General features: G+C 33.9%; 1 protein-coding gene across 5 annotated transcripts in view; it reads left to right on the forward strand.

Annotated features, from left to right (window-relative positions):
• UACA (uveal autoantigen with coiled-coil domains and ankyrin repeats) overlaps positions 1-22,404 on the forward strand; it is an 80,527-nt gene that overhangs the window by 17,840 nt on the left and 40,283 nt on the right. For 2 of the 5 annotated variants that reach the window (XM_016126892.2, XM_016126894.2), the window contains exon 2: positions 21,367-21,500. In XM_016126892.2, the coding sequence (XP_015982378.2) occupies positions 21,367-21,500 (134 nt within the window). Of the gene's footprint in view, positions 1-17,315; positions 19,247-19,266; positions 19,965-21,366; positions 21,501-22,404 lie in introns of those variants that run through there. The other 3 variants (XM_016126895.2, XM_016126896.2, XM_016126897.2) reach the window with 3 other exon arrangements.

Here is a 22,404-nt window from a genome sequence, read left to right on the forward strand (position 1 = left end):
ATGATATGTATTCAATTCAGAATCTTAAAAGTAAAATTCAGTCCCTGAACAAAAGTAAAATTCGGTCCCTGTTTTCCTAACCTTTTTGTACCTCAAGCACAGCCTTATACTTAAAATGAAACAGATTTGGAGTTTAAGATGAAAGTGAAGAAAGATTCTTCGCAGCGGGCTTTGAGAGTGGAAAAATGTACATGGACTAGAGTTGAGCAGTGTATTTGGCATAGCATGTTTGAGCAACTCATACTCTCTTCATGAGGTTCCTAGAACACAATTGACTCATTGGTCACCCTCTATCTCTAGACTTTGTGGGGCTCAATTCAGTTGTGGTCCCCATTGTTTCCTGTTAGATTTCCCATATAGCCTTTCAGATATCTTTTTGACAAATCCTGTTTTTCTGAAGGAAACTGAATGGGTATTTGTTTCTTGCAAGTAAAGAAGTCTGAACAGAACAATATTTGTTGTAGAAAATTTAGAAAAACATGGAAAATACGAAGAATTCAAGTCTTTTTAAATCCCACATTCCATAGCTGTTAACTGATATTTTCTTCCATTATTTTTCTGAATTTTATTTCTTAAAACCTTGATTAATATTTGCATGTCTTTTCAGTATATTGAGTTTCTGTGATTGTATTTCTAGTTCAGGTAAAATTTAAAGCTAATCGAAATGAGAAAATTTGAGACACCATTTAGTGGAGAAACAATGTACTTTTAAAACATGAATTTTAAGGAGATTTAGTGTCATGAAAAGAACAGCAAAGAACGTGCTTCTAAGCTAATGAGAAAATCAATGATGTTCACAGTTTTTACAGTTTCCTCTGATAAAAGTTAGAATTAAAAGTTTTATTAGAGGAGACCCAGTTCTCTGTTGCCAGGGGAATGCCTTTTGTCACCTTGATAAATTCACCTCAGGCTCGTTTCAGATAAAACTCAATCTCGATTGGATTAGAAGATGCTGAGTTACACTGAAAGTTCACTGAGGTATTTAATATCATCTTATTAATGTATAATGAGAACTAAATAGCTGACTAGTGGGCTGGATACTTTGTCCAGTCTCTATAGCGAAGCAAATTTATCAGAAGCTTGCTTGATGAAGCTTGCTTGATTCCCACTAGCATCAGTGGGAATGGATGATACGATTCAAATGTTTAAAGCCATTGTGTTTCCTCTGATAAGTCATCTTCCTTGGATTGACTATTGTTTTATCCTCGGGTACCTGGAGCTCGGTCTGTGGACATTCTTCTTGGTCAAAAGGAAAGTGCTAAGATTTATTTACCCATATTTATCATGGGAGTGGCCACATATAATGCTAAGTATATACCATTCCTGGACTGGATGATCCCTGAAGGGCTTGATTCTATTATATATGAGATATGTTTTAAAACTTAATTTTCTTTAACATGATTAAGGGAGAAATTAATTTTTAGTTTTTTTATACATCATAATGTAGCTTGTGGGGAAAAAAGTGACAGTTGCAGTTTTGGAGTCATGGACTTTGCTAAAAATTTATCAAAGATAAATCTATCAAATTCTATCAGGGATCTGAATCTATATATTGCAAACCTTGTTGCTTTTTTTGGTTGGGGCTTCCCAGATCTCCTTTTTTTGTGGTTTAAATGAAAAGCCATGTGGAGCCAAAATTTACTACACATTTGGGAATGGTTACTATGTAAGGAATGAATTTAATCTATAAAAAGTTCACACTCTTTAAGGAAATCGTAGGTATGCCTACGATTAAAATAACGAGATATGCGTACTTCCTTCTCCAAAGAAACCATGAAGCATACCTTTATAGCTGGTTATTGTTAACTCTACTAATTCATTTACCATTGACTTCCTTGAAAAATAAAACTCTGTACTACAGTATAAAATACTAAGCTTCAGTCAAATATCCAGTTGAATATTTGTTAGAAAAACAAATTATACACACATTAAAAACTTTAAAAATTTAAATCAGGAGTGTTAAAAGGACTATCATATATTTAGGTTTCTGTTTTCTTAAAGATTCTTCTCTTTGATGGATACAACTCTTTCTGTGAGTATATGTGTTAAAGATATTTCTGTTTGATTTTCTGTCAGACATTATGAACACCAGCTAGCCTGAGAAGCAATACAAAGCAAAATATTTGTAATGTTATTTTACACTTATATAGCCACCTTTTATCTGAAGTAGTCAGTTTTAAAAATAATTCTTTAATTTCAGTATTTGTTAATTTCAGTTTGTTCAGTCACTCAACGGATACTTAAGTTTCTACTCTATGAGGTCAAGTGGCTAGATTGTAAGGATATAGAGTACTCCCTGCCTGCTCTCAAGGAATTTGTAGACAGACAAATTGGGGAGACAAATGTTAGTATCACCATGCTAACACATTTAAAGATAAAGCTGCAGTTCTATGTAATAAATAAGCTGTGTGAAGGAGACCTATACCAGGGGAAGGCCTGACTTGGTCTGGGAAATCAGAGAAAGTTTCCCTGAAAAAGTTGAGCTGAGATCTAAATAAATGAGCTATTATTGTTAAGTAACACAGAAGAAAGAAGGCTGTGCCAAGTTACCCTGTGAGAGAACTTGGTACTTTTGAAGAACTTCACTATGAGGAGAGATTGGAGGGTAGGAGAGAGTATCCAACTTCAAGATTACACTTCAGAGGTCAGTAGTGGCCAGACTGTGAAGAATCCTAGAGCTTATGTTAAGGATTTTGATCTTGAGAGCAATAGTGAGTTATTAAGAGTACAAGTACAGTAAGTTTATGTTGTAAAAGTTAATCTATTTGAATTTGATAGCTACATAATAATTCTTTAGTGGTTATGCTATCTAACCATACAACTCCCCATCTTAGTGGTAATAAGTGATCAAGCTGGGAATTTATTCCAGGTTTTTCTGATGCCAAATCCCTGCTGGCTAATAGGAATTCATTAAAAATTGTCCTCTGTATACTTCCTGGACAGGTTCTTAAAGATGTTTTTAATAAATAGCTAATTAGTGGTTCGCTGACTTTGATTTTTCAAATGGAAATGAATTAAAAAGCTTCTCTTAGTTGCCAGCAGAGGGAGCCAGAAAGATTATTTTAATAAGTTTTGGCATTCTCCAAGTTAGGAATATTCATTCATAAGCAATTCTGTTGAGATCATATTAATAATCATTTATATGAATTGTGCATATAATCTAATTTTGATTTAAAAGTAAATGTGTATGTAGATATTGTAAAGAAGTCTGGAAAGACGTATAACAATATAAAGTTAATTTTTTATCTCTTAATGGTGGTTCTAGGTTTTCTTTTCCTCTTTTTCTCCTGTTTTTGGAATACATTTTAGTTTTTTCTAATTTTTCTACCATTTATAGTTTACATGGGCAATGTAAGGGATATTAAATGGTTTACAAAGTGTTTAAAATGTATCACCCATTATTTTAATGTGTTGTTAATTTGCTTGGGAAATATTTTTCATATTGAAAGGTAATTTTAGCTATCACCTAAATCTTCAAAATTCTGATTTACTGTAGTTTAAATGTAAGAAAATTTATTGATTAGAAATAAAAGATATATTCTTTTAGATTCTTGGTTGTCACATTAATAAGAACATTTTAGAGTTTGAAAGAAAAAATTCTTTGTGAATAAAGTATTTAATGGGATCCATACGTAGAACTCAGTTCATGGAATCAGGTTTTTCTTGCATCTATCATATAGAATTGGTAAATGGTATAAAATTAAGTTATCACTTTTATGCAGTGATTACTAAATAATTTGTACCTTTTTTTGAGAACATGGTTTAGGAAAAAAGTTTAAAATTAATCTTGAATTTTAATTCTGTCATTTGGTAACTCTTTAATGTTGGCAAGTTACTGAACTTTTCTAAGTGTCTTTTTGTATGGCAAATAAAGATAGTAATAAAAGTTTTTATTTTTTATTACAGTTGAGGACTATGTGAAGTCTGTATGAAGTGTTTATTATTAACAATAAAAGTTAAAATACCATTTTGGACCTTAGTTTTATTCTTGCCAAAACATCACTTCCAACAACTAAACTGACCTGACTTATCCTCTGTGGAATCTGTATTTACCCTTAGCCATAGTCACGTAGATCCTTCATTAACTATACTCATCTACAGCCATTGGCATTTCCCACTATATTCAGCAACCAAAATAATAGCTATGCATCACATAATTCCTTCCATTTTTACCTTTTTTTTTCATTTGATTTCTGTAGTAATCAACTGTGCTGCAGAAACAAACAACCCCCAGATCTTGGCGGCTTATATTCTATTACATGTGGAACTGCCTATACAGAGCGGCTCTATCCCACATGTTTTCATATTAAGACCCAAACTGAAGGAGCAGCCTCTATCTGGACCTACCATTTGCATGGTAGTGAGAACTCAGAGAGCTGGCTGAAACTTGTGATACCTCTTAAAGCTTCTGCTCAGGTGTGGAGTGCTGGATGACTGCCAAATCATGTCACATGGCTAGGATCAAAGTTTCTTCCCTCTGGAGGTACAGGCAAGTTATAAATCAACGGGCAGAGACGTGTAAGCCTCTTCCAAGGTTGGAGGTGGTAAATAGTGAATAATAATGCAATCTACTACAAACTGCCCTCTTATCACAAATATTAACTTTCTTTCCTTCTGCATACAAAATGTAATTTCCTCAAGGAAATTATCTCAAAATTTCTTTTAATCACATTATTCTAGAAGCCTAGAACCTTGTTAGATTTTCTGCATCATTTTCACATGTAGATTTTCTTGATCCACATACCAGTACCTTCTTCCTGCCATTTCTCCAACATACAGTAATGGAACGGGATAGGATATCCGTAGTATACATTCCTGTTAAGAAAGGGGACTAATGGAGGCACACAGCAGTCACTGGTCCCTAGCAATTGTAAAAATCCTGCTAGGTAAATGTAATGAGGGCTCCTTTTCTTGGCACTAGGAGATGTTCCTTGCCTAGACCCTGATTTTGGGAGCTATGTGTAGCTTCCCAGTCTGTTGTTTTCCAATGCTGCTGGCTGTGCTCCGTGTGGGCTGCTACCTTTAGTATATCATCCTTGTCTGTATTTGAACAGAGTATTGGAGGTATTGCCCTTCTTGGCTGTAGAATGAGGTAAGAGTTGAGCAGCTTTCCCAGGCTACTTCTTGTCCATAGAAATCCGGTGGCCCAAAGATGATTTAGAAGACTAACAGACCCTTAACTCAGGCTGAGGGTGGTTTTGGAAGTTTTTTGTCTTTTTATCTGTTTGATATAAGTCAGACTTACGCACATACTGATCAGTACATTCTCAGTTGTTTGACGTGTGCCTTTTCTCTAGACGTCTGTACAGTTTTCTTAAGCTTATTGGACTTCTGTGGGACCATATCCTTGGTCTCTTCCTGTGGGGCGTCCCCTCCAAGTCATTTTGTTCCACCTGAACGAGTTTTCTGGGTGAAAACACTTGTTTCCTTTGCTCACTCCTTACTGAATACTTTCGTACTCCAAGTATATGTGGCTTTTTCCATAACAAGTGTGAGTCCCAGGCCTGGCTGGTCCCACATCTGGCTGTGATCCAGGCTTGTGGCTAGGAATAGAACCCTGGATTTAGAATGTTACATTAATGTAGTAGAGCGCCTGCCTGCACCTAACTCATGTAAGCATGATTCAGCTTATTGTTTCACGTGTGACACTATTGTACTCTGATATATGTGGAGCCCATGCAGTCTCCTAGGGCAGAAGCGTATTCCCCACAATAGAACCACTCCCCCCGCAACAGAGCTGCGCTCTCCGCATTAAAGTTGGTGCCTGCTTTCTCATTCTCATGTCTGTCCCTCCTGCGTTCTTCCAACTGGGCATCTTACCACCGAAACCTTTCCTTCTCGATCAGCTTGAAGCTGACACTAAGCAATTATTCAGTTTTCTGTGGGCACTGACTTGGTGTTCTATGATTTAACTCAATTCTGACACTGCCTAGAGTTAGCTCAGCCCCCACAGGTTAGGACCTCGGTCCCACAGGCTGCCCCTCTTCCACTTAGGACCCCAACTACAAGTCCCGTCTTCTCACCAAGTTACCTAATTTTTTACACATAACAGTTTTATTTATGACTACATTTTGTAGTTTTCCATTTTTACAATCTCCAATAACAGTTTCCTTGCTCTCTGCCACCCAGCTCCAAAGCGTACATAACAAAATTTAGGTAGTTTAGGTAGCACCTCACTGGTACCAGTTTCTGTAGTGTTCAGCTTTGTTGTAGTAATTACCTCTGAATTTCAGTGGCTTCTCAAAATAGCAAAGTTGTATTTCCTACTATCTTTATATTGTAGACTGTGAGTCATCTGTGAATCTGCTCCAGGAGAAACAGCCCTTATATGAGATATGCGAATCTCTCGATAAATACAAAGCAAGAAGGCTAGTCCAAACTTGGTTTGCTGTTTCAAGTTTTTGCTTAGATGTGATGTACATCACATTTGTTCACACTCTGTTGGCCAAAACATATTGCATGAGTGACTTCAAAATCTATAACCTGGGGATGTCTATTCTTTCCCTATGAGACATGCACAGCTCACATGTATGTGTGTGTGTATACACACACACACACACACACACACACATATACACACAGTTATCTTGCAAGGAAGCAGGGGAGGGAATAATGTCAAGTAATAATATTGACTAAAAGAACTTTCTCACATAGTTTTGGATGTGCACAAAAAATCAGAGCATATCTTTTTTAAAATTTAAAGGCATATTACATTAAATGACATTAATATATCTATATATCCATACTTAATGAGAGAGATATAAGGAATTGGCTTATGTGATTTTGGTGTCTGGAAAATCTGAAATTTGTTAAGGCAAATTGTTACTGTCATGCGGCAGAATCGTTTCTTCTCTGGGAATCTTCAGTTTTTGCTCCTAAGGTATACAAATAATTGAATGAAGCCTACCCACATTATCAATGGTAATCTCCTTTTACTACAAGTGAGTTGATTTTTAGATATTAATCATGTCTTCATAGCAACATCTAAATTCATGTTTGACTAAACATTTGGGCACCATAGCTGAGTCAAGTTGACACATAAAATTTACTATCACATATACATAGTATTATTTTGCAGATAGTAGAATATGAGGACAGAGAGTACTTTCTAATAGCTCTCATATTAAGGTAGCAAACAAATTTACTTGATCACAGCTAGTAAACTAGGTGTATTTTGGCTGAAGATAATGGAGCACCTAAAACAAAGGTTGGCAAACTATGGCCCACTGCCTGTTTTTATAAATAAGGATTTTTTTTATAAATAAGGATTATATACTTATTATATATTATTTATGGCTGTTTTCATTCCATAGTGGCAGAGCTGAGTGGTTAGGACAGAGACGGCACAACCTGCAGATCCTAAAATATTTACTATCTAGTCCTTTATAGAAAAATGTTGCCAACCCTTAAGGAAAACAAAAGACGCTTGTGGTTCTTGCTCTGTCATGGTTCCTTCACTCCTAGTTCAGTGTTTCCATTCAAATATGAATGTATACTTGTTAAACATTACAATAACAATGTTTTATTGTTTTAAAGCCACACATTTTATTAGATTCATAAACATTAATAATTTCTTAATTTTTTATTGTACAGCCATTCAGATTTTCATTTAGATCCCAAGGTGAGTTTTGTTTTTGTGGATGAAATATATATGAATGTTATAAGTTTTTAAATGAACACTTGCCTATCTTTGGGAATGAAGAGAAAGTACTTTTTCTAGGAAATGTTATCAGCTTCGGATTATTACAATTACATATTTCTATGTATGTGTCTATTTTCTTTTAAGGAAGTCAAAGGATATTTTTTTAAGATAATGGATAAAAAACATAAACTATTTCTCAACTTGATTGTTTTTGGATAATATCTATGAAATTGAATTAGACTACAAAATGTATTTGTTTCCAAACCAAAGAGTATATTACAGCTTTAAATAGTGGAGAGAGTCTAGGCTATGGATTCAGACAGTCCTAGGTCTAAATTTAGTGGCTTAAAACAACAGCTGTTTTATTTGCCGCTAACTCCATGAGTCAGTAATTTGGGCTGGGTTCTGCTGCTTGGTTGTTATGCTGGTCTTGTCTTGGGTTACTTGGGTGGCTGTCGTCATCTGGTAGCTCCTTTAAAATGGCCACACTGATATATCTGGCACTTTATGGTAGCTGGCACTACTGGGTGGCTGGGTTCTTTCTAATGATCTTTCATGCCCTAGGAAGCTAGCTTGTTCACTCTCTGCCAGCAGCTTCCCAAGAGAGGAAGCCGTAAGGTCTTGAGACCTAGCTTCGTGTCCTATAAGGTCACTTCTGCCACATTAAGGGATGAGGAAATAGATGCCATCTCTTTATAGGAAGCATGGCAAAGTCACATTGCAAAGGGATGTGCTTCCAGGAGTGAAAGGAATTATTGGAAGCCATACAGTCCACCATGGTAAATGCTTAGTTTCTTTATGCCCCATTTGGAAAGTAAAAATAACAGTATGCCTTGAAGAGTTCTTAAAGTTTAGCAATTATCCATATAAAACACTTAGAAGTATTTCTTAATTCTGAAATTGCATCCTAATTAAATTGCTATGTTTTTTTATTATAGCCATAAATATCATGAGAGTATGAATTCTATCTCATTTTTAAATGGAAAACATATGTTAAGACCCACTGGAAGAAAATCTTGTGTAAAATATCTGTGGGAAGAGTTATAATTTGTGTAGAACTATTATTAATTTAATAAAAAGAAAAGCAGTTAACTTCTGATGTGTTTACAAAAACATACATTTTCTCAAAACCCTGTTTTTATATATATACCTGTTTCTCATTTCAGATTTATAAAATATTGGCTTGTAGTGTAAGGTTTGTTATTAGTTTAATTTTCGAAGAGTCCTTTGAGTTCTAACAAACATTTTTGTTTAGCTGATGTTCTTTCTCAAAGCCAAGAAAAAATAGAAAGCCAAAGGAACAAAAATGTCTCTTATTTTTCATTGTGATCAAACTCCATCGGAGACTCTTTGGTAAGTGTGTATGTTTTGCTTTGTCAGGATCATAGAATCCTTCCTAAATCCGTCCTGTTTTGAGATAAATGTATAGCAGACATGGTTTGCTAAATGTTTGCTAAAACTCAGCAGAGATATTCTGCTCATTGGTGGGTGTAGGGTGGGATGAGAAGCATAATAGACCCTCCTTCGTTCTTACCTTTATATTTTAAAAATTTTACTCATGACATTTAGGCATTTAAAGAACTCTAATTCAAATACATTTTTCTATAAAATTTTCTGAGGACAAAGTTCGTATTTACTTTTCTTAAATAACCAATTATTTAACATTTTGTAGGGGATAGTAAACAAAAATCTTACTTATCCAGCCGGAGAGCTCTTTTCTTCTATGATATACATTATAATTTGATTATAATTTGTTGTGTTTAAGATCCATGTATATATTTACTTTGGAATTCAATGCTTCTTCTAGTAAGGAAGGGTGAAAATAAGTAATATTATTAAAATTGGAGAGACACTTATTAAAATTGGAGAGACAATTTCCTGTCTATATTTTTAATAGTCTCTTTTGGGCGTCTAGACAGTTCTAATAAAGGAACAAATACCTGCTCTAGGGAGGAGTAGACAGTCTGGTATTTATACAACAGACTAGAATAGAATCAAACTGGGTAGTTAGGAAGTCTTATCAAAATAGTTATTTCTGAGTCTTTCCGACTCCAGTTCTTTAAAGGTTTTTTTTCAGATTCCATAGACAGCTTCAGTCATGAAAATGTTAGATTTATTATTTAAATAATAATAATAGTCATTATTATCTTTTTGACCTTGACATTTTTATATAGAGAAATACAATAAAGCAAGAGTAAGCCTGTTATTGTCTTGGTCAGAAAAATGATAGGCTAAAATTTTCTCTTTCGTCTTTGCGTTTTATTGAATCCTAACTATATACTTTCAGAGCATAGAGTGAAAGGCTTGAGAGTATAAGAGAAGTGGACGGAGATAATTAAATAAGGATAAGGAAAAATTAAAAAGGGAAGAGTCGGGGGTCAGGGAGAAAGGTGTACAACTTTGAATTTCTTGATTTATTTTAACCTTTTCTTTTTCTGTTATGTAAACTCATTTTATTTTCTTATATAAAGGGGAGAACTAAATAACCTTTGGACTAAATGGAATGGAGGAAATATTTCTAATTACGATCGATCCAGTGAATTGTTAAACAGTTCTTAATTGTGTAGCGTAATCTTCAAGGAATGTTTATGCTTCATGGGCTTTGCTTTCTGCAGTTTGCTAGTTTTCAGTGTGATAGAGCTTGCCTTGGGTTCAGAGCCTTATCCTGAGGCTGTAATTATGAAATTCTATTTTGGAGGGTGCTACTTTTTTTTGTGGTTGATTTTTAAATGTATTGCAAAGTTTGTTTAGGTTTCTAGATATGAGATAGGTGACAGAGGTTGTGGTATCTATAATGTTAAGATAATTAATCTTATAAACACTTTAAGGCAAGTTAAGATTCAGTTGGTTATTGTTCAATATAAATTTTTGAAAGTGAAAAGATAGTATGTTAGGATGAATTATTTTTTTACACTTGATTCTAAAGTGGCCAAAAGAACTTACGAAGAAGAATTAAGAATTGCCTTTGTCCCTACCGTCCTTTATGAAAAGTGTTTCTGACATTTCAGTGCCTGCCTTCCCCTACACCCTCATCTCATTCTGTGATCCCTTGTCCTCATGCGTCAGCTATACTGGCCTTTTTTCAAACATGCCAAGCTCCTTTCACTAGTTATTCTTTCTGAACTATAAATTCTCACAGGCCAGCTCTTTTTATTCAAATTCCATCACCAATATCACCTTCTAAGAACTTTCTGGGTTACCTAACCTAATAGTCTGTCTCCAGCATTCCCACCACATCTCCTTCCCTATTCTCATCTGATAGATTCTTCTTTTCCTTATTTATTTACCCTGTCTTTTCCCATTAGAACATCAAATTCCATTAAAAAAGAGACTTTGATGGATTTTTGGGCCTTGATAGTGGTGATAGTTTTACTTATCCCCAAACTCAGCGAGTTGTATACATTAAATATGTATAGCTTTTTACATGTCAATCATAATAAAATGGTTAAAAAAAAGACTTTGGCTGTCTTATTTACTGCTATGTCCTCAGTGTCATACATGACATCTGGTAAGAGTTTCACAAAAGTTTGCATATGCAAAAGTGGAAGTTTCCACCCTTTATTTTTTTTGGTTGTAAAGGACATCTAAGTTTATCATGTTTTTTTTTTTTTTATCATTATTTTTTAAACATCAAGTTTGCCACCAGTATGTTTATAGTCAATTTTAGAGGTCAGAGCTTTTTTTTTTTTCTTAATTAAAAAAAAATTTTTTATGGTGACATTGGTTAATGAAATCCAGTAAGTTTCAGCTGTACCCTTTAATATTAAGGCATATGTATGCTAACACTGTGTTAATTTTTTTTAAGATAACTTGCATTTTTACATTAAAGATTTGTTTTCAGATGATTAGAGATATGGAAACAGGTTAATTAGTGGAAAGTTCTAGACAAGAAGTCATAATAATAGGATTCTCTAATCATTCTACAGCTAATTACAATTGCCTTTTTGTGGACAAAATTTCATAATATCCCAGTGACTCAATTTCTGCATATGTAACATGAGAAATAGCGTTAACATTTCATGTGACTAGGCTGAGGAAGCAGTAGGGGCAGCACTGTTCAGGGATTCCGGACTCTGTTAAGGAATTTGTCTTTATTTTACAAGAATAGAAAACTACAGAAGGATTTTAAACGAGGTGGGACAGGGTATATAGAAGGGAGTGGTAGTGGTGTGATTAAGTTTCCATTGTGGAAAAATCAACTCTGGCTGCAGTGTAGTGAGCACCAGGGAAGGGGCTGAAATAAATATGAATACACCCTTTAGGAGATTATTGTAGCCATCCTGGTGAGAGATGGTGCTGGTAGACATGAAGCCGAACAGGTGGATTTGAGTAATAATTGGAGGTGAAATCACCAGGAATTAGTGATGGAGGACCAAGGAGAGGAAAGACTGATTTCTGGGTTTCTGTCTTATACAACTAGATGGATCATAGTATCATTTGATGTGTTAATGAAACTTGGAATAGGTTTGGATTTCAGGAGGAAGGACATGTTTTTAGTTTGGGATATGGAAATACTTTTAAGACACTGAAGAATTGTCAAAATAATTGAATACGTGGGCCTGGAGCTTAGAGAAGCCTTAGTTGCAGATGTGCTTGAGTCATTTGTGTATAGATTTTAACTGACATGGCCATGAACATTAAGTGCTTTGTAAACCATAAAGAGCTATAAGTAGCATTTATAGTTTCCTAATTTGTGATGCTATTTCAAACCTGGTGAGTTTCTACTCATCTTTTAGTAGAGGCTTTGGTCATTTTTTTCTACAAAGCTTTTCTGAGTTGCCCTCTTTTGAACTACTTTTATATCTTATATGTAATTATTATTATAGTGTATTACGATTATGTGCATGTTTATATATATCCATCTTTTTATATTGTGAGATCAGTTGAAGAAAGTGACTGGGTTTTATTCCTGTGAACTGCCTGAGGTCAGGTCTCAAATCTGCTTTGTTTTCTGTGTTATGTCCAGCACGCAACATGTGGCATGGCACCTATCAAAGGAGCATACATATTTGAGCACATAGATGCTCAGTAAATTTTTATTGAACAAATAAATTATCTAATCATTTGGCAGTTATTCAGTACTCATTTTGTAAACATAAAAGACAAAACTCTGTTGATGTTTTTTATATTAGGGTTCTTTTATCTTGGAGTTCATTCACAGTCTCGGTATTTGTAGAAGGATCAGTGAACCCCCTGAATATACATGTAATTGTCTGAATATCTGCTCATATAATTTTTAAAAGTGTCTATCGCTTTCATCAGATTCTTAAAAGGGTCCATGACACCTAAATTATTAAGATATGTATGAATTAGATACTTTTGTTCAGCATGAGTTTTCTTGCTTTTAAACAGTTTTCTATAAAAATTTGCTATCTTTTATATTTCTCTTTTGGATAATGTATCAAAAATTGCCTTTGGGCTAAAACTGGTCATCAAATCACTGTAGCTATAATCCGTTGAGTCCACCCCTTAAATATAAGTATGTTATATGGATTTGCATATCTTTTAAAGTCTACTTGTTAATTTGCATCTGTAAATTTCCTCTTGGGAGACCTTCTATTCCAAACATTTAATAAATTAAGCAATTATTGGATTCGTTTAGATTTTTAAAAATCTTGATTAAACCTTTTAACCGAAAAGAGATTAGAGGTTAATATACAAAGTTTTTAATAATGAGCTTTTCTACATGGCGGAATTGTAGGCCATCTCGATTTTCCTGTGTAAACTGAATTACAATTTTTCTATACTGAACATACATTACTTTAAGAATTTTTTTAATTTTATTTCTGAAAAAGTTATACATTTGCAATGGACATTAATATGAGAGCGTTATTGTTAAAACTTTAAAGTGATTTTCTTTATGTTGGTTTAGAGTTCAGTGTTATCATCCAGTTAAGTCTACCTAGTGAAATAACTGTTTTGTGTTAGAATGTTACATTTTTTCACTAGAAACAGCTGTCTTTTGACTTTTACCAAAGGTACTTCAGCTGATTGCATTCTGAATTTGCTTGAATATCTCTTTTTAAAACCAGTACAGTGCTCGAGTATAAAAATGTATTTATTATATGGTAAGCATTAATGCTCTTTAAAAAACTTAACTACTTCTTCTAAAATGCTTTTACTTGATATCACAAAGCTTATCTTGCAAGTATATGATTGTGGACTCACCAAGATATGTTGAAATGTTAATAGCTTCATTTTAATCCAGAGAGAATAGAGTAGAAAGGATGTGCTGTGTTTCCTGTCATATTGAGTCAGTGAAGGGCCTTGGTGATAAGCATGTAAGTGTAGTTTAAAATTTTATACATCAACCAGGTTTATTGGACCATGTATCAAAAGTGCATGAAATATACAGAAGATGGGAGAATCGTTTAGTATACCGAACCCTGATGAACCTGTAATTCAGATTTAACAGTTATTAACATAAGGCTAATCTTATTTCATTTATACCCTCACTTACTTGATTGCGTTTTTAAAAAATTGTTAATAAAATAAGGATGCTGTCGATACTCTGAGAGATTGCATCTCTATTGTTTCATTATTTTAAAAATTTTTAATTGTAAAAATATATACAATTTACCATCTTAACCATTTTTAAGTGTACAGTTCAGTAGTGTTAACTATGTTCAGATTGATGGCAACAGATAACCAGAATTTTTCCATATTACAAATCTGAAATGCTGCATGCATTAAACAACAACTTCCCGTTTCCCTCTCTTCCCAGCCCCTGGTAACTACTATTCTACTTTTTGTTTCTACGAATTTGACTTTTTTAGATACCTCATGTAAGTAGAATCAGGCAATATTTGTTTGGGACTGGTTTACTTCACTTTGTATAATGTCCTCAATATGTATCCATAACGTAACATGTGATGGAATTTCCTTTCTTTTTTATGGCTGAATAATATTCCTTCTAGTTCTTCTATATACCACATTTTTGTTTATCCATTCATCCACCCATGGATATTTGGATTGCTTTCACTTCTTGGCTTTTGTGAAAATGCTGCTCTGAGCATGAGTACGCAAATATCTCTTTCAGACCCTGCTTTCAGTTCTTTCAGATACATACCCAAAAGACGGATTGCTGCGTAATATGGTACTTTTATTTTTTATTTTCGAGAAACCACCATCCTGTTTTCCACAGTGGTTGCACCATTTTTCATTCCTACCAAAAGTTCATTAGTGTTCTGATTTCTCTATATTCTTGCCAACACTTATTATTTTCTGTTTTTTAGAGTAGCCAATGGGTATGAAGTGGCATTTCATTATGATTTTGATTTGCATTTCTCTAATGATTAATAATGTTGAGCATTTTTTTATATGCTTGTTTGATATTTGGATGTTGTCTTTGGAGAAAAGTCTATTCAAGTCCTTTGACCATTTTTTTTAATTGGGTTATTTGTTTCATTGTTACTGAGTTATAAGAGTTCTTTATATAGTCTGCACATTACCCTTTTATCAGGTATATAATTTGCAAGTATTTTCTCCCATTCCATAGTTTGCCTTTTTACCCTGTTAACTGTAGCCTTTAGTGCATACAGATTTTTAAGTTCGATGTTGTACCATGTGTCTATTTTTGCTTTTGCTGCCTTTGATTTTGATATCATATCTAAGAAATCATTATCAAATCCAATGTCATGAAACTCTTCCCTGTATTTCGATTTAATAATTTTATAATTAGGTCTTAAATTTGATCTTTAATCATTTTGAATTGATTTTTGTATATGGTGTAAGATAACTTCACTCTTCTGCACGTGGATATCCAGTTTCTCCAGCACCAATGTTGAACAGACTGTCCTTTCTCTATTGAGTGGTCTTAGCACTTTTGTCAAACATCATTTGACCATATATTTGATTGTTTTATCTCTGTGCTCTTTATTTTGTTTCATCTATGTATCTGTCTTTATGCCAGCACCACACTGACTTGATTACTGTTGCTCTGTACTATCTTGAAATCAGAAAGTGTGAGACCACCTACTTTGTTTTTCCATTTCAAGATTATTTGGCTATTTGGGTTCCCTTGAGATTCAATATGAATTTTAGGATGGATTTTTTTATTTCTGCAAAAAATGAAAAATGGAATTTTGATAGAGAATATGTTGAATCTGTAGATTTCTTTGGGTAATATTGACATCTTGACAATATTAAGTCCTATACTCCTTAAACACAAGATGTCTGTTCCTTTATTTGTGTCTTCTATAATTTCCTTAGGCAGTGGTTTGTAGCTTTCATTGTATGTCTTTCACCTCCTTGGTTAGGTTAATACCTAATTATTGCATTACTTTTGATGCTTCTGTAAGTGAAATTTTTTTCTTTTGTTTTGGATCATTCATTCTTAGCATATAGAAACAATTTTTGTTTGTTGATTTTATATCCTACAACTTTGCTGAATTTATTTTAACAGTTTTTGGGTTTTTTTTTTTTTTGTCTTGTGGAATTTTTAGGGTTTTCTACATATAAGATCAGGTTATCTGCAAAGAGATAATTTTATTTCCTTTTCAATTTGGATGCCTTTTATTTCTTTTTCTTGCCTAACTGCTCTGGCTAGGACTTATTATGTTGAATAAAAATGGCTAAAGTGGGCATCCTGATCTTGTTCATAATTTTTTGACAAAAAGCTTTGAGTCTTTCGCTATTGAATATGACTTTACCTGTGTGTTTTTCATATATGGCCTTTATTATGTTGAGGTGGTTTTCTTCTATTTCTAGTTTGTTGAGTGTTTTTATCATGAAAGATGTTCAATCTTGTATAATGCTTTTTCTGTATCAGTTGAAATGATCATATGATTTTTGTTCCTAATTCATTAATGTGGTATATTACATTGCGATTTTTATATGTTGAGCCATCCCTGCATTCCAAGAGTAAATCCCACTTGGTCATGATGTATAATGCTTTTAATGTGCTGTTGAATTCATTATTTTGAAGCAAATATCAGACAGGCAGTAAAGCTAACAAACAGGTAAACATGTGATACATTGGCAGATACTGATAAGTATTTTGAAGAAAAGTAAAACCACAGGAAGACAAAGAGTGAGGCTGGGCTGTCTAGATACAGAGGTTTAAGAAGGTTTCTGAAGAAGTGACATTTGAGAAGAATCTGAGTGAAGGGAAGGGAAGAAGCTTACAGATATAGGAGACAGTGAAAGCGGGGAGTTACCTAGAACTCTTGGGAAATACCTGAAAAGGAAGATATGAGAGCAGGAATAGGAGCTTAAGTCACAGAGGCTAGGGAGGCTCAGGACATCCGCAGTGTAAGAGAGCACGTAAATCCTGACTCCTGAGCCATAGTTAATACAAATAGCTCCTTATATGGCTTTTAGTACCCATTACAGATTTCCCCTTTTCTTTGTATTTCCTTTGCCTTTGCTGTCCTATTTCTAGAAAGAATGTGCTTACTTTGTTAACCGAAGGACAGAGCCTAAGTTCTATCCCAGATTTCCTCTAAAGAAGGATAAAATATAGTAGTGGGTGAAGTCTCTGGGTCCAGCCAAGAATCTACTATGATGTTTAATGTGATTTGGGGGGGGGGGGGATTGTTTCAGAAATAATACATTATGGTGTATAACCGTATATATTTTATTTTATTTTATTATTTTATTTCATTATTTTTTAAAACGTGAATATTTTATTATAGAAATCAAGATTTGGTTAGGAAAAGGATCTTTCTTTTGATAAAGGAAGCGCATTGGAATTAGAGTAATTTAGAGAAACAAGATATCATCTATCTGATTTACAGAAATTGGTCAAAATTTTACATATACCATGAACACCTACCAGTCAAGATATAAAGAGTTGTATTGACCAAACCATTTCCAGTTCTATGTCTATACTCCTTCCATTACATATCATCAAAATAAACCAACTCTCATTAACAACAAAACAAAATAAAACAATGAAGCATTATCCAAACTAGTGAGAAGGCCTAACTTTCCAATACGAATCTCATTCACAATTTAACACTTGAATTATTGCTTAGTTCTAGTCCATAGAAATGTAGCAATACTGGATGACTGGTGAAGCTTGTATCCATTAGAAGGCTTTACCTTATATATTTTATAATTAGAATACGTGCCTAACATTTAAATTTAAATGGTAGGAAATGGGTTTCTTGATGAAGTTCCTAACAATTTTTAACTGGCAGCATGATCTATAGTATAGCAGTTATCTCCTTCCTAAAAACACTTATGTTGGAGTGTTTTGCATACACATAAAACATTTTTCCCAAATCTGTCTTGAGAGGAAGTGTAAGTTACTGTAATGTTGTTGTGGTAACTGGAAAATAAAAAACATCCTGGAGCTTGCAGATGTTTGTTACTTTCCTTGATAATGTAAAGAACATTGATACCGTAGGGAATATGGAAAAGTTGTCTGCTGTGCCCCCAAATGGAGTTTTATTTATAGTCTAGCTCACTGTTTAATACACATTTGCCTCCTTTAGTATTTAATCAGTTTTTTTTTAAAAATCCCTCAATCCTGATAATATGTTTTTCCACTGATAAAATATTGACTTGTCATATCAGGCAGGGTGCTAAACTTGGAAATTAAGAGTACTGAGTTAAATTTAAAATTTGTTGAAAAGTATTCATCATAATGCAGTCTATTTAATGTCTTGGCAGTGCCTCTGGCTCTTCTCATTTAACATGTTAGGAGACAGACTGGCAGCAGTTGTAAACTGAAACCTGGTTGTGTGCAGAAGGAGACGATAGGGGAAAATGGAGAAAATTTGAAAGTGTTACTGTCTGTGTGTGTTTCCTTAAATTAAAGTATGACACATTTGCTTAAAAAAGAATTTTATATTCTGTTTATCAAGACTATTATAAGGTCATGATGGATGATCCTAAGACTGAAACTAGTTTTAAATATTGTTTTGTGAAATAACCAAATCTGTCTCTTAACAAAATCATCATCATGTCATGCAGGTCGTTTTGATATAATAAGCATATTTTACAATAAGTTTAAGTCGTTGGTCCCCAGTAGACCTGAAATTTATTACTCAGAGGGGAAGCATGCATTTACAGTATATTCTTAGCTGCTGCTTTCTATCACTCAGCTGTCAAGTCCTATGGAATCTAAAATAGAACCCGACCAATGAGAGACAGCCTCCACACTGTTTACGGATGATTTAGAGGTAGCCAGTTTTATCATACACTGCAGTGTCTGTGTTGCAGTGTTGAGGCAGCAGGATGCAGAGTGCAGTTCCAGTTTTCCACAGGAGTCCATGCAAGGGATAGCTTTGAAAGAGCTTCTAAAGAATAAGAAATAGGAGGAGTTACAGTACCTGACTTGGGGCTGCTGTTAATCAAGTTCTGCACGGCAAAGAAGATAATTTTCAAGCGTTATGAAGGCGGAGAAGGATCCCGAAGACGAAGAAAATATCGTTAGAGATCCGAGCTAAGTGTAGCACAGCATGAGGATTGTAGAACAGGAAGAGTTGTAAAGAGAGGGACAGAGTCCCTGGTTAGGAGTTTGCGAGCTTGCTTTGTGGGCTTGCTTTGTGAGCTAAAGAGATTTGTAACTTAATGCGGAATAGTTTGCTGTTAGCAACAAGAAACTAAATCCTGTTTATGATGAACTGTTGGTTTTCTTGTGCTCCTAAGAACGGAGTAGGTATCCTTGTCGACCAGTGTAACAAAAGATTGTGTTAGGCTTTCTGAACTGTATTCTTAAAATGTACTACTGTTTTATTCATTTTGGGGTTCTTTGTCTTATTAGGTTCTTTCTGACTTATCTGGTTAATAGTTAATGGGTTTAGGGTAAAAACAAAGTTCTTGTTTCTTTTTCCAGGTTTAAAAACAACATAATAGAATCTTAATAACTGAGCAGTATTTCTGTTAACTGACAGTGTAGCAAAATGGAACCCCCAGACTGGTAAAGTAGAGGTGAAAATCACATGATCTGAGACTTTAATCACCTTTAATTATCTTTTTAAAAGCCTTACTTTCAGATTTTATCATTTTTAGTGTTTTGAATAGCTCCTTTCTCCACTAGTAAGTTTACTTAGAAATAAAGTTGAGATTGTTTTAACTGCAAAGATAAATTAATCAATTTAGAGCAAGTATTTGTGTGCTAAACATGACTTAATCCCTTAGGCATTTGAAAACACAGTCTCTTGAGTCTGCATCTACCACTCTCCAATTTAGAGTCAGTAAACAGTTTTGTTTTAAAGCTAAAGAAAGGGGATGCCTAAAATGTAGTTTAGACTCTGAGTCAATAAATAGGTCTATCTCAGCTCATAGTTGTCAGTTTGAACTTTAAAGGCAGAAGGAAGTGAGTTCATCTCTAAATTTGATGAATTTAGAGACAATTCTGAACTCTGTGTAGGTAGGTACTGGAACCAGATACCAGTGAAATACTACAGTTCAGGAGTGGGTTAAAATTTTAATGTATTTATCTTTTTTCATATTTAATTTTCATATTTTTCACTTCAGCTATTTAATGAATATATTGCTTATTTAGCTGGAAAAATTGGTGACTTTTTTTTTTTGCTTTATATATAGTGGATATAAAATAATTATATTGATCTAACATTTAAATGATATGCTTCATATAAGTGATTCATTTTTTTCTCCCCAGAGATTTGTTATGGTGTTTGTGGAGTTACATCTTTTTTGTTGTTCTAGAAATAATACTGGGCTTAATGTATAATTTAGCAATAAGCTTACCGTATAATATTTTAAAAGTCCAAAACCTTACTTGTTTAAATAATATATATTTTAGTTCTGGGTTCTACATTTGTGCTTATTAAAGGATACAAGTTATTGGCTACACAAAATATTTCCTCTAATATATTTCCTCCATTCAAAGCTAAAGATAACCTTGATACAATTAAAACTTATTTTTAAAATTGCCTTTGCTCTTTTAAATACACCTGCACTGAATTTTTGCTAAAATTAAAAATCTTTTTTTAGCAAAAGCAATATAAATTGAACGTAAAAAAAAAAAGTGAAAGTCACCTGTAATCCCATTATCTTAGAATTTTTAAGCAGTTACTACTGGAGTCTTTTTAAAGTTTTTTCTATGTAGAAGTTTCTTTTTATCCTACTAATAAGCATAATGATGGATTGCTTTCTCTATTGAGTGTCTGAATTTGTGTGTGTGTGTGTGTGTGTGTGTGTGTGTGTGTGTGTGTGTGTGTGTAGTTTCCATAAAAATCTTCAACAATACCTTTTAAATAAGTCAAGGAAGGGTTTTAAAGATATGTACGGAATTCTACTACATCTGAGGTTTTTGGGAGATGGAGATAGGTGATCAGAGCCAAATCTGAAAGCATGAGTTAGAAAATAGGAAAAGTACAGTGATTTTGGAAAGCATGAGAAGTCATGGTTGGGCTTGGCCGCTTAAGTCAATTAATGTTCCTGGAGCTTTGACTTTTCTCATCTGTTAAATAGAGATGATAATTTTAGTTTACTAGGGTTGTTTGAGTAATTCATGCCTGGCACATGGTAAGTGTTCAGCAATTACTCATTTCCCTCATTTCTGAAGTAAACAGCAGAGAACATGAGAAACATGCTTTTTCTCAAAAGTATGATTTAAAATATTTTTTTGTGTATCATGTGTTTTGAAAAGGTTCTTTTTGGCAAGTTAGCACAGCAGGGAGAAGGAAATTTGGGATGCAGTTGAAAACCGAGTGATCTCTTATGCGTACTGCTTTTCCTTCTTTAGAAAGTCTTACTAGTATAGTGTATATAGTATACATATTCATTTCTTTTTTTCATTTTTGTAGCATGCAGCAGATTGGAACAAATATGATGACCGATTGATGAAAGCAGCAGAAAGGGGAGATGTAGAAAAAGTGTCTTCAATCCTTGCTAAAAAGGGGGTAAATCCAGGCAAACTAGATGTGGAAGGCAGATCTGCGTAAGTATTACTGATAATTACCTAAAGGGAATTTGGGTAGACCCTTGGAATACAAATGATGTTTGTGAATTGTGGTTATCAACTTTTTAATTTAAAGAGTCTTTATCAAAACTCACACTATAGAATCACTTTCAATTTGAAAGATTTCCAAGCTAGAGAAAATACTGAAGTACTACTAGTGGTCCAGTTCTTTTAGGCCCTGTGGCAAACCACAGCCAGTGTTATTTAGTGCATTTCATTTATAAGCTTTTTCATATTCCTTATATTTAGTCCTTACAGTGGCCCTCTAAAAGAAGTAGGAAAAAAGGTTTACAGACATTAAATAACTTGGCCAAATGTCATGAAATATCACAGAGCTGGGATGCGAACCCAAGTTTTCTGTCTTAGAAGAGTTCTGTAAATTATACTTTGTTTTCCTCTCAACCCCCAAGCCATTTGTATATTTGGGTAAATGAAAATTAAATTTAGTTTAAATGACAATGTTAAGAGCTAAAAGGGGTACAGAACAACTTATGTGGCTTAAGGAAACACAGATAGTGATCCTTCCCTTTTGCTTTTGTGTTACTGAGGACTACTGTCTTGTTTACAAGCTGTCTTTTCTCCTACCCCTCCTCAGTCTTCCTGTTCATGGTGGGGAGCAGTGTATTAAAAGGGTAAGATCTAGGTCCTGTTACTGTCATCTATAAATACAGCAGTTAAAACCATATCTGGGAAACATTCCAAAGTTCGAGGTGAAAAGTCTCATTTCCTAAAATTCCTCCGTCTTATGCTTGTATGAGTTTATTTAGAATATCATAGCTAAAACCAGATATTAAATATAGAGATGAATATTAAGAAGTGAATAGTTAATGTTTAATGTAGGTCACTACCTTAGAATGCTTAGATATTAAGAATAGTAAACATA

Source organism: Rousettus aegyptiacus, unplaced genomic scaffold (assembly GCF_014176215.1).
Source record: "Rousettus aegyptiacus isolate mRouAeg1 unplaced genomic scaffold, mRouAeg1.p scaffold_m13_p_3, whole genome shotgun sequence".
NCBI classification, from domain to species: domain Eukaryota; kingdom Metazoa; phylum Chordata; class Mammalia; order Chiroptera; family Pteropodidae; genus Rousettus; species Rousettus aegyptiacus.